The sequence below is a fragment of the Dryas octopetala genome, chromosome 2 (assembly GCF_963921425.1).
Source record: "Dryas octopetala chromosome 2, drDryOcto1.1, whole genome shotgun sequence".
Taxonomy (NCBI): Eukaryota; Viridiplantae; Streptophyta; class Magnoliopsida; order Rosales; family Rosaceae; genus Dryas; species Dryas octopetala.
Genome location: NC_141367.1, coordinates 11,705,568 through 11,716,594, shown reverse-complemented (window position 1 = coordinate 11,716,594; position 11,027 = coordinate 11,705,568). Strand labels below are relative to the sequence as shown.

The 11,027-nt window shown below is 34.2% G+C and overlaps 1 protein-coding gene across 3 annotated transcripts; it reads right to left on the bottom strand.

Annotated features, from left to right (window-relative positions):
• Positions 1-2,119: 2,119 nt before the first annotated feature.
• LOC147293109 (glycosyltransferase family protein) lies at positions 2,120-10,502 on the bottom strand. 3 transcript variants are annotated; one of them, XM_086232504.1, is made up of 12 exons: positions 10,296-10,502; positions 9,114-9,197; positions 8,378-8,453; positions 8,204-8,276; positions 8,031-8,082; positions 7,579-7,640; positions 6,282-6,345; positions 5,181-5,238; positions 4,976-5,062; positions 4,411-4,504; positions 3,350-3,451; positions 2,120-2,538 (listed from the first exon to the last, which is right to left on the bottom strand). In XM_086232504.1, exons 2-11 carry the CDS (start codon positions 9,166-9,168, stop codon positions 3,359-3,361), a joined length of 714 nt encoding a protein of 237 aa, XP_086088630.1. In that variant the 5' UTR covers positions 9,169-9,197; positions 10,296-10,502; the 3' UTR covers positions 2,120-2,538; positions 3,350-3,358. The 3 variants fall into 3 exon arrangements, with proteins under 3 accessions (XP_086088630.1, XP_086088628.1, XP_086088629.1); XM_086232502.1 differs by having other exon boundaries at positions 9,114-9,190; XM_086232503.1 differs by lacking the exon at positions 2,120-2,538 and adding an exon at positions 3,065-3,246 and having other exon boundaries at positions 9,114-9,190.
• Positions 10,503-11,027: the final 525 nt, after the last annotated feature.

Here is an 11,027-nt window from a genome sequence, read left to right as displayed (position 1 = left end):
AGTTTTGCCTTTTGGGATGCGAGGTCATCTTTTATCCATGTTACATGGAAGCATTTCTCTGGATCAGCTCTAGCCAGGTAAGTATGAGTTGGTATACTCATCTAATAACATCGTAACATTTATGGTTTTATGCCTTGTTACATAAAAGTTTCTCCAATTTTAAGAAAGGTTTTGCCTCTTGAGATGCCATGTCATTTTTTATCCCTGTTACATAAGAGTTTTTATCTAGATTAGCTCTAGCCAGGTAAGATTAGTTCTTGGTGGGTATATTTCAGACCAATATAATGATTGCTCGAGAAGTTCTGCACAAGTAGACCAAAACTTAAAAAGAAGTCTTTTGCTTGGAAAGCTGACCTAGCAAAAGCCTTTGACTGATTAAGATAGTCTTTTATTGAGCAAGTGCTAAAGGAAATTCAGCTACCTGAGCTATTTATCAGATCAATCATGAGTTGTGTTTCTTCTGTGAATTTTCAAGACTGTTTAGATGGTGAGCTATCATAATGTTTTACTACTGGTAGGGTGTATTAGAAAGGTGGCCACTTATCTTCCTACCTCTTTGTTTTATGTATGGAGAGGTTAGACCATTATGATGTTGAAAATAAATAAAGAGCTTCAAAGTCTGGTCCTAAGATCTATCATATGTATTTTTGCTGATGTTGTTTGCTAAGGAGATAGCAAGGAATATTAGCACCACGGGCAAGTATATTTGGGTATGCATGTGGTTCATTCCAGAGTTTCTAGAGCTATCTATGCTGGCTATTTGGAAAAAGTCCAAGGTAGAGCCAGGAGAATGTGGAATGCTATTGGTCTACCTGGGAACCTTCTGCATCTAAGATTAGGAAAGTTGGCTTGCTGCTATCTACATAATTGTTCATCTTTGTCTACTGGTATATCTAGAAACAGAGAAATTTGCAGACCTTCTGGTATATCTGGAAATGGAGAAATTTGCAGACAAGCCCTTATTTTGATCCTTTAAAGCAAACAAGTCCCTTGCAGATCTGAAATCTAAAGTTGTGGGATACTTTGCCTGAATTCCCCCTCCTGGGTGGCTTAAACTAAATGTGGATGGAGCTGTGTTGAGACATTGTGTGGGGAATGGAATTGTGGCTTCTCTGCAATGGTCAAGAAATTGATGTTGAATTATGCTAGAAAGAAGGGTGTTGTTATACAGATCATTTTGGAGTCTGATTCTACTATTCTTGTTCTACTTCTGCAGACTTATCAATGGTTGTCAATACCTGCCAAGTCAATTCCAGAGTTGTCAGCTTCACCGCATCATAATGTAATAGTCAGTTTAGCCAAGCTTAGCTTCAGTTAAGACCTTGACCATTCTGTCTTGGCTTATTCACACTATTGTCCCTTGTAAGATACACTTTTTTTTACTTTACCCCCTGAAACTTAAATCATCTCAATTTGTCACTTGAACTTCAAACAATTGTTGCAAAGATCATATGCCGTCAACTCTGTCAATTTTTCCGTTAAAAAAGCTGATGTGGCACCTATATGGCATAGGTGGGACCCTTTTCTAGATATGTAGCATTCATGTAGACACTAAAAATTATAAAAAAAATTGACATGGATCTTATTATTTTTTATTATTTTTTTTGTCCACATGGATTTTACATAACTAAAAAAAGGTCTCACTCATATCATATAGGTGCCACGTCAGCTATTTTAACGGAAAAATTGACAAAGTTGACGACATAGAGTCTTTTGCAACAACTGTGTGAAATTCATGTGGCAATTTGAGAATATTTAAGTTTCAGGAAGTAAAGTGAGAAAAAATGTATCTAATAGGGGACAATGGTGTGAATAAATCTTCCTTCTTTGATCTCCCAACTCCTTCGATTATTTCAGTGTTTCTAGACCTAGCTAGGTCTATGTGTTGGTCTAGAGGGCTAGTTCTTGTTTTGGTTTTTCATATGTTAGCTCCCACCTGACCCAAAAAAAATTGACATAATTGTAAGGATAATTTTTTAAATCAAAGTAGGAAGTAGGAACTAAAAGTAAAGTCAACTTAAACTACAAGAACCAAGAGTGAAATTAACTTGACATTTTTATTTTTATTTTTATTTTTATTTTTGAAAGGAATTAACCAACAAATTTTAATCTTCAAGTCTTGTCAAATCTCTCGAACGTAGTTAGTTTGAATTTGGTTTACATATCAGTTCAAATTCTTGAAAACTTTGCTCTCCATTGAGAATCACCAAGCATCAATAACCGGAAATTAATATTATACATTGCATGCTAAACGAATATGATCCATGATGAAGAGCTAGAAAGCTCGTAGGAACAGACAGATGCATGTCCCTCATTCTCCTATGCCAGACAGCAGAGCCACCTCTTTTACCTTTTTTCTCCAATCGAAAACATTATAATGAGCAGCACTTGCAATTGCAATACATATAGAGGCAAAACTCATAGCAAAAGGGATTGCCAATTTGGAGAATCCAGGCCAAGTGGAATTTGAAATAAAATTGGCATACAAGACACATCAACATAGTTCATGCGCGTGACCTTGGCGGATGGTGACAATTCCTGCAATTTAATTGGGAGTTAGTAAGGCTAGTTTCATGCCTTAATTTTCATTTATTCTCTTTGAAACGAAGGATATATTTCTTTTAAGTCAAGAAAATTAGGTGGGAGCAAATTTAATTGAAGACCACGAACAGTGATGGGGACAGAATTGACATGCTGTGGTGGTGGTGGTACAACAAACACCCTTCCTCCCCCTCTCCCCCAAATGTATAGAAAAAGAAAAGAAAAGAAAAGGCATGGCTTGGCATAGCAGGAAAAGAGATGAGCATCCAAGGCGGGAAGCAGTCTTGGTTTCATTCCTATGACTGATCAACATCAATAACCATTGCCCCGTTCATGTGGCAATAGACATTGTGGGTCATAGATATAAATATAACCAAGAAAAAGAAATGATAATTGATAATGTTCTGTAATGTTATATTTCTACAAGGTAAGGCTGCATACTACATTATGCAACTGGGTACCATCTATCAAAAGCTGATCTGGAAACATAAAAACACTGGCAAAGCAGTAATAAAACTTTTTTGCAAATTTCATTCATGAAGATTGTGATTTCTGAACTATAGTGTTTGAAGAATTCTACCTATTGTTTACAAAAACAACAATAAAAATCTAGTAGCTTCACAACATTACATTAGTTCTGACAGTCTCAGGAAATATTTGGGTGCTTCATACCCTTCTGAACTCCCTCAATATATAGATCTGGTACTAAAATATTATCATGAGTCATGTAAGAAGTATGAAAAACTTTTTCTAACCAAACAAGAGATTAATTTTCAAAATAATGCATGTATTAAAAGAACTAACTTACAATAATCCACTATGCACAAGGGCAAAGCCTCCTGGTATGCTGATGCGAGCCATAACAAGAAAGCATTGATTGTGTTTGAGTGTACAAGCATGCTCCAGGATTCTGAAAGTTAAAAGAGATACAATTCCCCGTTCAGTGTCATAATTCCAACAAAAATGAAACTGTCACAAAATCAATTTATTTTTTTTCTGAATTCGGGCTTTTCAAAACATGTAAAACACAAATTCTTCAATATGGTGTTTCTAGTTCCAAATGTTTCTCTAGTCAAACAATCAGAAAAACAAATGTATCCAAGCTATATGATGTTCACATTATGGTTGTAAAAATGCTACATTATATTTTCATAATATCTTGCTGAACTGGCAAGTCTAGTTCCACAAAAATAAAACCATATCCATCGATAATTAATATGGAGGTATGGGGCACAGAGGAGGACTGGAGAGGCTTATCATATACTTGTGTGCCACCAAAAGACAATAATTGGGCATTGGGCACATCTTACTATTAGCTATCAGTTAGAACCATAGGTTATAGGAAAAATTACATTAATCTCTCAAAAATCTATATATAATACTCTGAATTTAAAACACTTTTGGCCTTATGTGTCCATAAAGCCTCATTTTGGCAGCCAAGTAGGTATGTGCACAAATGAGAACAATGATATATACCAATAATCATTACAATCATAGTGGAAAAGGGTGGAAATACTTGGTAAATAAAGGATACCACCTCCACAATAAAGGTGTGGTATAAGATCCAAGGCAGTGCATAGTGTGCCCAAACACCAGTACTGAATAAAATTTGCTACAAAGAAAGTTTTTCAAAGTATTGCAATCTACACACTTCTAAGCTAAAACAAAAATACTAGTAAGAAAATTCCTGTGAAGTACTTATCCTTCTCTAGTACTTGAATACTTACTATGAAGCTATCAGAATAAAACATTCATAAAGCCGCAAGAAAATGTTTGTTTGATAAGTGATTACAGAATAAAACGCTTATCTTAAACTATATGATCAAACCGACAGAATACAGAAACTTGAATGCCAAAAGGAAGTATTACCAAATTTTCAGGAGCATCATCAACAACTTCAGCAGGTTGATCGGATCCAATACTTGCCAGGCAAGTTCCCTTGCAGCTCATATATTTCTGCATACTGCTCAAAAGAGTATAGTTTAAATAATTCTTGACAAAGAATTAAATAATGATGCAACCAACTGGAAAAGAAAAGTAACTTTATTCCTTAAACATCTTTTCTTTTTCCTTTTTTTTTTTGGGCTTGAAATAATGGGTCCAACACAACTGTCATTGGACTTTGGACACAACTTTTAAAATATGGATTACCCAAGTATTAAAATATGGATTTAGGCTCAATTGTTCATCCACCAACTTTGATAATCTGGGCTTCTTGTTCTTAAAAAAAAAAATGGGCTTCTTGAAATTGGCGTTTTGCAATATTTTCACTCACTTGAGTTGGGTAACTATAAAAACATAAAATATTACTAAGCAAAATAATTAAGTACTAACAAATATGTGTGTTTGAGTATAATGGCAATGCTTCAGTAACAAAATACAAGAATTCTAAATAAAAGGTTTACGGAAAAAAGCTAAAAGATGCTCAACTTACATGTCACACTGATTAAGTACCAAAAGCTTATTTGGAACACATGATTGTCCCTTTGACTTGCAAACTGACTCGCATGACTCACCTTGCCTGTAACCCACACCATAAGGAATTCTTGTGAGTCGGCTACATTTTGAGATTTTGTTTAAATATATACATACATAAGGGCAAATATAGATATCAAGGAACAAATGTTGTCAAACCTCACCTTCCAACAACAACATTAATGCCATTCAGTCTGACTTCTAAAAACGTATAATTTGCAGCTGTTGACATATGTTTAGAAAGAACAAGATTAAGCCTTTTAACTAGCTGTATACTGCATCCAGTCAGAAAGATAGGTATTGATTTCATCAACAAATCACCATATGATATAAGAAAGTTTGGAAAGACATGTAAAACAAATATATCAAAGGACCTTCTGCCTAATGTAGTGTTATTGTCTTATCATGCTAAGTTGCTTAGCATTTCATAAACTATATGGCACTAGCATTACTATTTTGACTCTTACATTTATTTTATTTTAATGTACATCCTACCAAAAAACAGTGTGGAAAGAAAGCCAAATTTAATAACGAGGTTTTTCAAAAAAAAGTAGTCCAATATCCCATGGGCGGTTGGGGGAAATTAGAAACCTATTAGGGATAATAGCTTTACTAGGTTCTCAGTTTACTTCATTTATATAAGTCATTTGTGTTATCAGTTAGCTCCTCTAAGATAGCAAGCAGAAAGTACCAATTTAGAATGCATTTCTATAAAGGAATTAGCTTGATTTTGATGGTATGAGGTGCATAGAAAGGGCTTGGTCTGGTCCAAAAATTAAGGATGGCAAGCAGATACTTGCCTCTACTTTGAAGAGTACACTAAAGTCTTCTACCCTAGTATGGTGCTAGGTTTATCTGTGTTGCTTAGTATGGTGTTCATGATTTGGAGCATGAGCTAATTATCGATTTGGAGCATGAGCTAATAATCACTTAACCACTTAAGCAGATAAACAAAATGAAGAATTAAGCTAGTGTGTGAGTCAAAGTAAAAATGACAGAGATAAGAAAAATATGAATGGATTACTAAACAACACAAAGGACTTGAACACTAAACAAAAAGAAAAGCAAAAAAGAAGAAAGAAGATCATCAGAAACAAGTAATAATAAATAATTGAAATCCACCAAACATGAAAACTAAAAAGGCCATAAATGTTCAAACATGAACTGGTCCACATTAACATATAATTAATGATTACCCACAATGAAAATTACCAATGTGATAAAGAGTAGTCAATATATTTATAATTATCAAGGCTGGATCTTACCTGAAGAATTTGTTGGAAGAGCAAAACAGTGATGGAAATCACTAAGATAAGCATTTTCGTGAACCTGGAATGTTTAAACTTATTCAGACAGTATCACAGCATATGAAAACATCACACAGGCATATTGCAAACAAGTAAAAATAAAAAAATAAAAAAAATCCTAAAATTCCATCTGCTATGTAAGGTACTCAGTGAGAACAAATGAGTTAAACTCAACCAATAAGAAATTTAAGAAAGTTTTATTTTATTATTGTTCCTTTTGTTGATTTTTTGGCTGAAGTTCTGTAAGGAGGGAGATATTAGCTGGGTTATCCCAGTGGGATGCGCTATTTTGCTCGGAGAGAGGTAGAAGTTTCCTGGGAAGGGGAAGAAAGCTAGGGTCTTGGGGTTTATTGTGTGCTTGCTATTATTTAGGTAGTTTGGTAGAGAGAAACAAAAAAAATCTTTGAGGATTATCCGGGAGTAGGTGGGAGGAGCTTTGGGAGAGATTTAGATTTTGGGCCTCATTTTGGGCATCAGGACTGAGATATTACGGTGATATTTAGTTCTCAGTGATATTTTCTAATTGGAGAGCTGCAGTGTACATTAACCTGAAATATCTAATAGTTAGACTATGTTGTCATTCTTTCATTTGGACATCTGACAACTAAAGAAGTTCTGACAACCAAAGAAGTTCTGACAACCAAAGAAGATTCTTTGGCGACACCTCTGACCGTTGTCACGGAGCATGGGAAGGATGCCCAGCTGAATTTTCATTTCAAGTTTGATCACCAACTTATGAACGAAGTATTGAGGAGTCAGTCACAAAATGTCAATAAATAGGTAAAAAGACTACGATATATTTCTTCATGTAATCTTTCTGATGAGCTTTATAATCTTAAAGGAATACACAAAGAGCACCAGAATATGGTCATCTATGGTTCAGTGCATTAGAGAAGCCAATTGTTTTAGCAAGTTTTCATGAAATTATCCCTGTAATCAATATTTCGTACATAATCAAATACATCATTATGTGCATACAAACATGTTTGCCATATAAGTTTGAAGTAGTTAACTAAAAAGACCAACATGTAAGTTAACATCCAAGACCACGGCCCTGAGTTCTTGACAAATGAAAGCAGTTTACTTGGCAAACTAATATTTAAATTGCTCCTAACATAACATTCAATAAAAAAATTTGTGAAATTGTTCTCATTATGAGGAAAGAAGAATTTATCCTCCATGAATTGAGAAAAACCAAAAGCCAAAAACCACTTCCAAGAAGAAACAACGATTGCATAATAGATGTATTACTTACCACACTCTCAGAATTATGACGGCACCTCCCAGCACAGAAATCAAAAACACTTGAATATTTCCCTGACAAAAGGAAATTGTCAACATTATCTCAACAAGAAAAAAATTCCATTTCAGGTGTAGATATATTTCTTGATTGCCTCAGCATCGGGCAAAATTGAGATTTCACTAAACTCATTCCATTCAATGCATAAAGCGGACATATGGCCAATCAGGACCTCTAACTTGCTAAAACCTAGTTGAATAGCAGTAGAACATTCACTTATTAATGCGTACTAAAGTTATCAGACTCTTCATGCAAGGTCAGTTAAGATCTAAATTTTAATAATTTTTGAACTCAACAATCTATGAAATGAGATCTAATGTAGCAATTATAGCAGGGAATGCTCAAGACTACTCCTCTCGGACAAAAGATCCAAGACCTTCTACAATTTTTAACTTTACAAGTTTTACCTGCAGTAGCTGGCTTGGAAATCTTCACCTCCAGTACTTGTTCCTTTATTATCTGCACAACAAATCCCAGTAATCTTTCAGTTTATATTATAAGAAGAGAACAGAAAAACACAAATGAAATAATAAAAAATAAAACACGGTAAAAAAAAAAATCGAAGAACTCAAAAAATTACCCTCAAAGGATTTAGACAGCATGAAACACAATATTCATATGAATTACAACATTGTGAAGCAATGTTGCAACCGCTGCAAACAAAAGAGAGAGAAAGGGGGGGGTGTGAATGTTAGTTTGCTCAATTTTCTGATAATGTTCAGCATTTCAGAGGTCTACTTAGTGAAAAACTCACTGACAAGAGAATTTTTCCCCTTTTTCAGGGCAGCAACGAGACTCAGGGTTTACTGACAGAGCGTCACAGACATGGCCTACAATGCAAATACAGATTATGCATCTAAGAGAATGAAAACTGACAATGAAGTATAAATAAAAACTACAAGAACTTTTAGCAACATAGGCACCACTAAAAAAAAATCGTTAAAAAAGTCTAAGTTGCAATAGACTGAAGGATAACTCAGAAAGTAGTATAGCAGATTCCCTAAAAGAAAAAAAAAAAAAAAAAAGAATAGATAGGGCACCCTTTAGCCCACAAAGCCCACACCCAGACCACCCCACTCATCCTTTTTTTCTATCTTCTATTTCACATGCAGCACACATCAGTCACCACCCCTCCCTCATCTTTTCTATTCTGTTCAGTCTTCACAAGCATCAGCCACCACACCGGCCAACCTCTCCCCCTTGCTCACTTTTTTCTTCTCTTTCATTTTTTAATTTGAAATCCCAATTTTTAGTGTTTGATTACTTGCTTGAGCAATTATATTGATTTCCACAGAACTTATTAACCAAATTTTGGCAACTCCATTATCCCCTCGCTCACTATATGCAATATCTGTAGTGTCATGCAAATCTCTTTAGCAACCAAATTTTCAGGGAAGTACATATCACAAGATTTTTGATGAGTTAACAAGTGAAAAAAGAAAAAGAAACATAACAACACAAGTAGAAACTTAGTGAGGGACTATGCTGACCATTATCATCAGAAAGTAGGTATCTTCCTTGGACTGTATGTTTGCAAATGCGCATCCCTTGAAAACCAATATCCTTCCTGTAAACTTGAAGGGGAGAAAATTGTAACAGTGAGAACATATCATCAACAAGGAAATAACCAAAACAAAAATGTAGAAAATATAACACGATACCATCAAGACACAAAGAATTCAGAGCAAAAGCAATTGTGTTGTTGGATAAACAAAAGAATAAAGAAAAATTCAATAACCCAGCAACAATTAGAATACCATTATACCAGGAAAAAAGGAAAAAGAGGGAGTCTAAGCAATTTGATTCTGTGATGTTAAAGGCATCTTACAAATACAGGCTGCCATGTCCTTCAAACAGTTTACCTAACTCCATCTAGCATAAGTCTAAACAATGGAGCATGAGAGTTTGAAAACTCACAAGTATCGCTTTGGACTAAATACAAGTAGGGACATATTTACAGCCTACCCAATGAGGGCAGCCGCCCACACTCAACTTCTTCGTACAAAATTTATGCTTGCAAGTCGGTAATTGTTATAGTGCAAGATGCGTATGCCCCACATTACTCCCATACTTATTATAACTACTTGTGTAAATTACATGGCATCACAGTTTCATATTTCAAGTTTGGATATTGTACATTATAGTGATATTGTGGTACTTCTCATACATGGATAATACATACATGTCAATTTACAATGAGAAATTATAAAGGTTAATAAATTATAGTTATGTAAATTTTACTTCTCAATATTTGGTTCTGAAAAAATTAGTTCCATGGATTTCAAATGGAACTGTAAAATACAAATAGTAAGCAATGATCAATCATATTAAACATTCGACTGCGCCAATTAACAGAAATTTATGTTCCCTCCCTGACTAAAAGACCCTGCAATGTGGTCCAAATTGACTTTACATTCTCATACCCACATCAAAAAATTTGTTTTCTTTTTCGTTTTTAGTTTTTGGTAGATATTATAAATTTCACATGCCCAATACGGAAAAAACATCAAGATTCAAACTTCACAAGAAATGGCACAGAATTTGAACCAAATAAACAACAACCTCAGCCGCATTATCCCAAGATTCAACATTTTGTGCCCATTTCCTCTGCTTTCTCGGCAAAAAATACAGGATACCGAAAAAACAATTGAAATATGAAAATTGAAAATCACCTGATCCTGATGGCCGAGGTTCTTGGGGGAAATTGAAGGATGAATAGGTGCAAGAATACCAAGGATAAGTTTATTCTGGATATGGGCATTCTCATCGTGGTCTAAAGTTGATTTTTGGAGGTGTCTTGGTTCTGGGAGATGCTGTTGAGGATTGGCCGGGTTGGAACGTCACACTTTGGGAGGAGAAACATCTACGATTCGTCCGGAGAAATTATTAGGTACACTATCACGATTATAATTACTATATTATAATATGATTTAATATTATTAATAATATACCTTATAAATATTAAAAAAATTTACATATAACAAAAATAGAGGATTGACTTGACGTCCAAAAAGATAATTTTTATTTTTAAATTAGAAAAAATTTTATGTGATTAACTATAAAAGTATAGATGTTATTATTGAATTGAGATACCAAATCGACTATATCCAGGAAATTTTCTCTCTATAAATATAAATATATCGTTCAACAATACCCTTATATATTAAATTTGTTACACCACATAACGATATATTTGTTATACACTTATATCCAATAATTTTTCCTTGTCCCGATACCTAAATAAAAATTCTCTCATAAATAAAAAAGTTCTATGAAATACATATAAAAGCACAAACAAATTGATTTATGGATGATCCAGGTCCTCCAGGAGGATCTTAACAACAACTAATAATTAATAAGTCAATTATTAATTAATAAATAATTATTTTCCTAAATTATTAAAC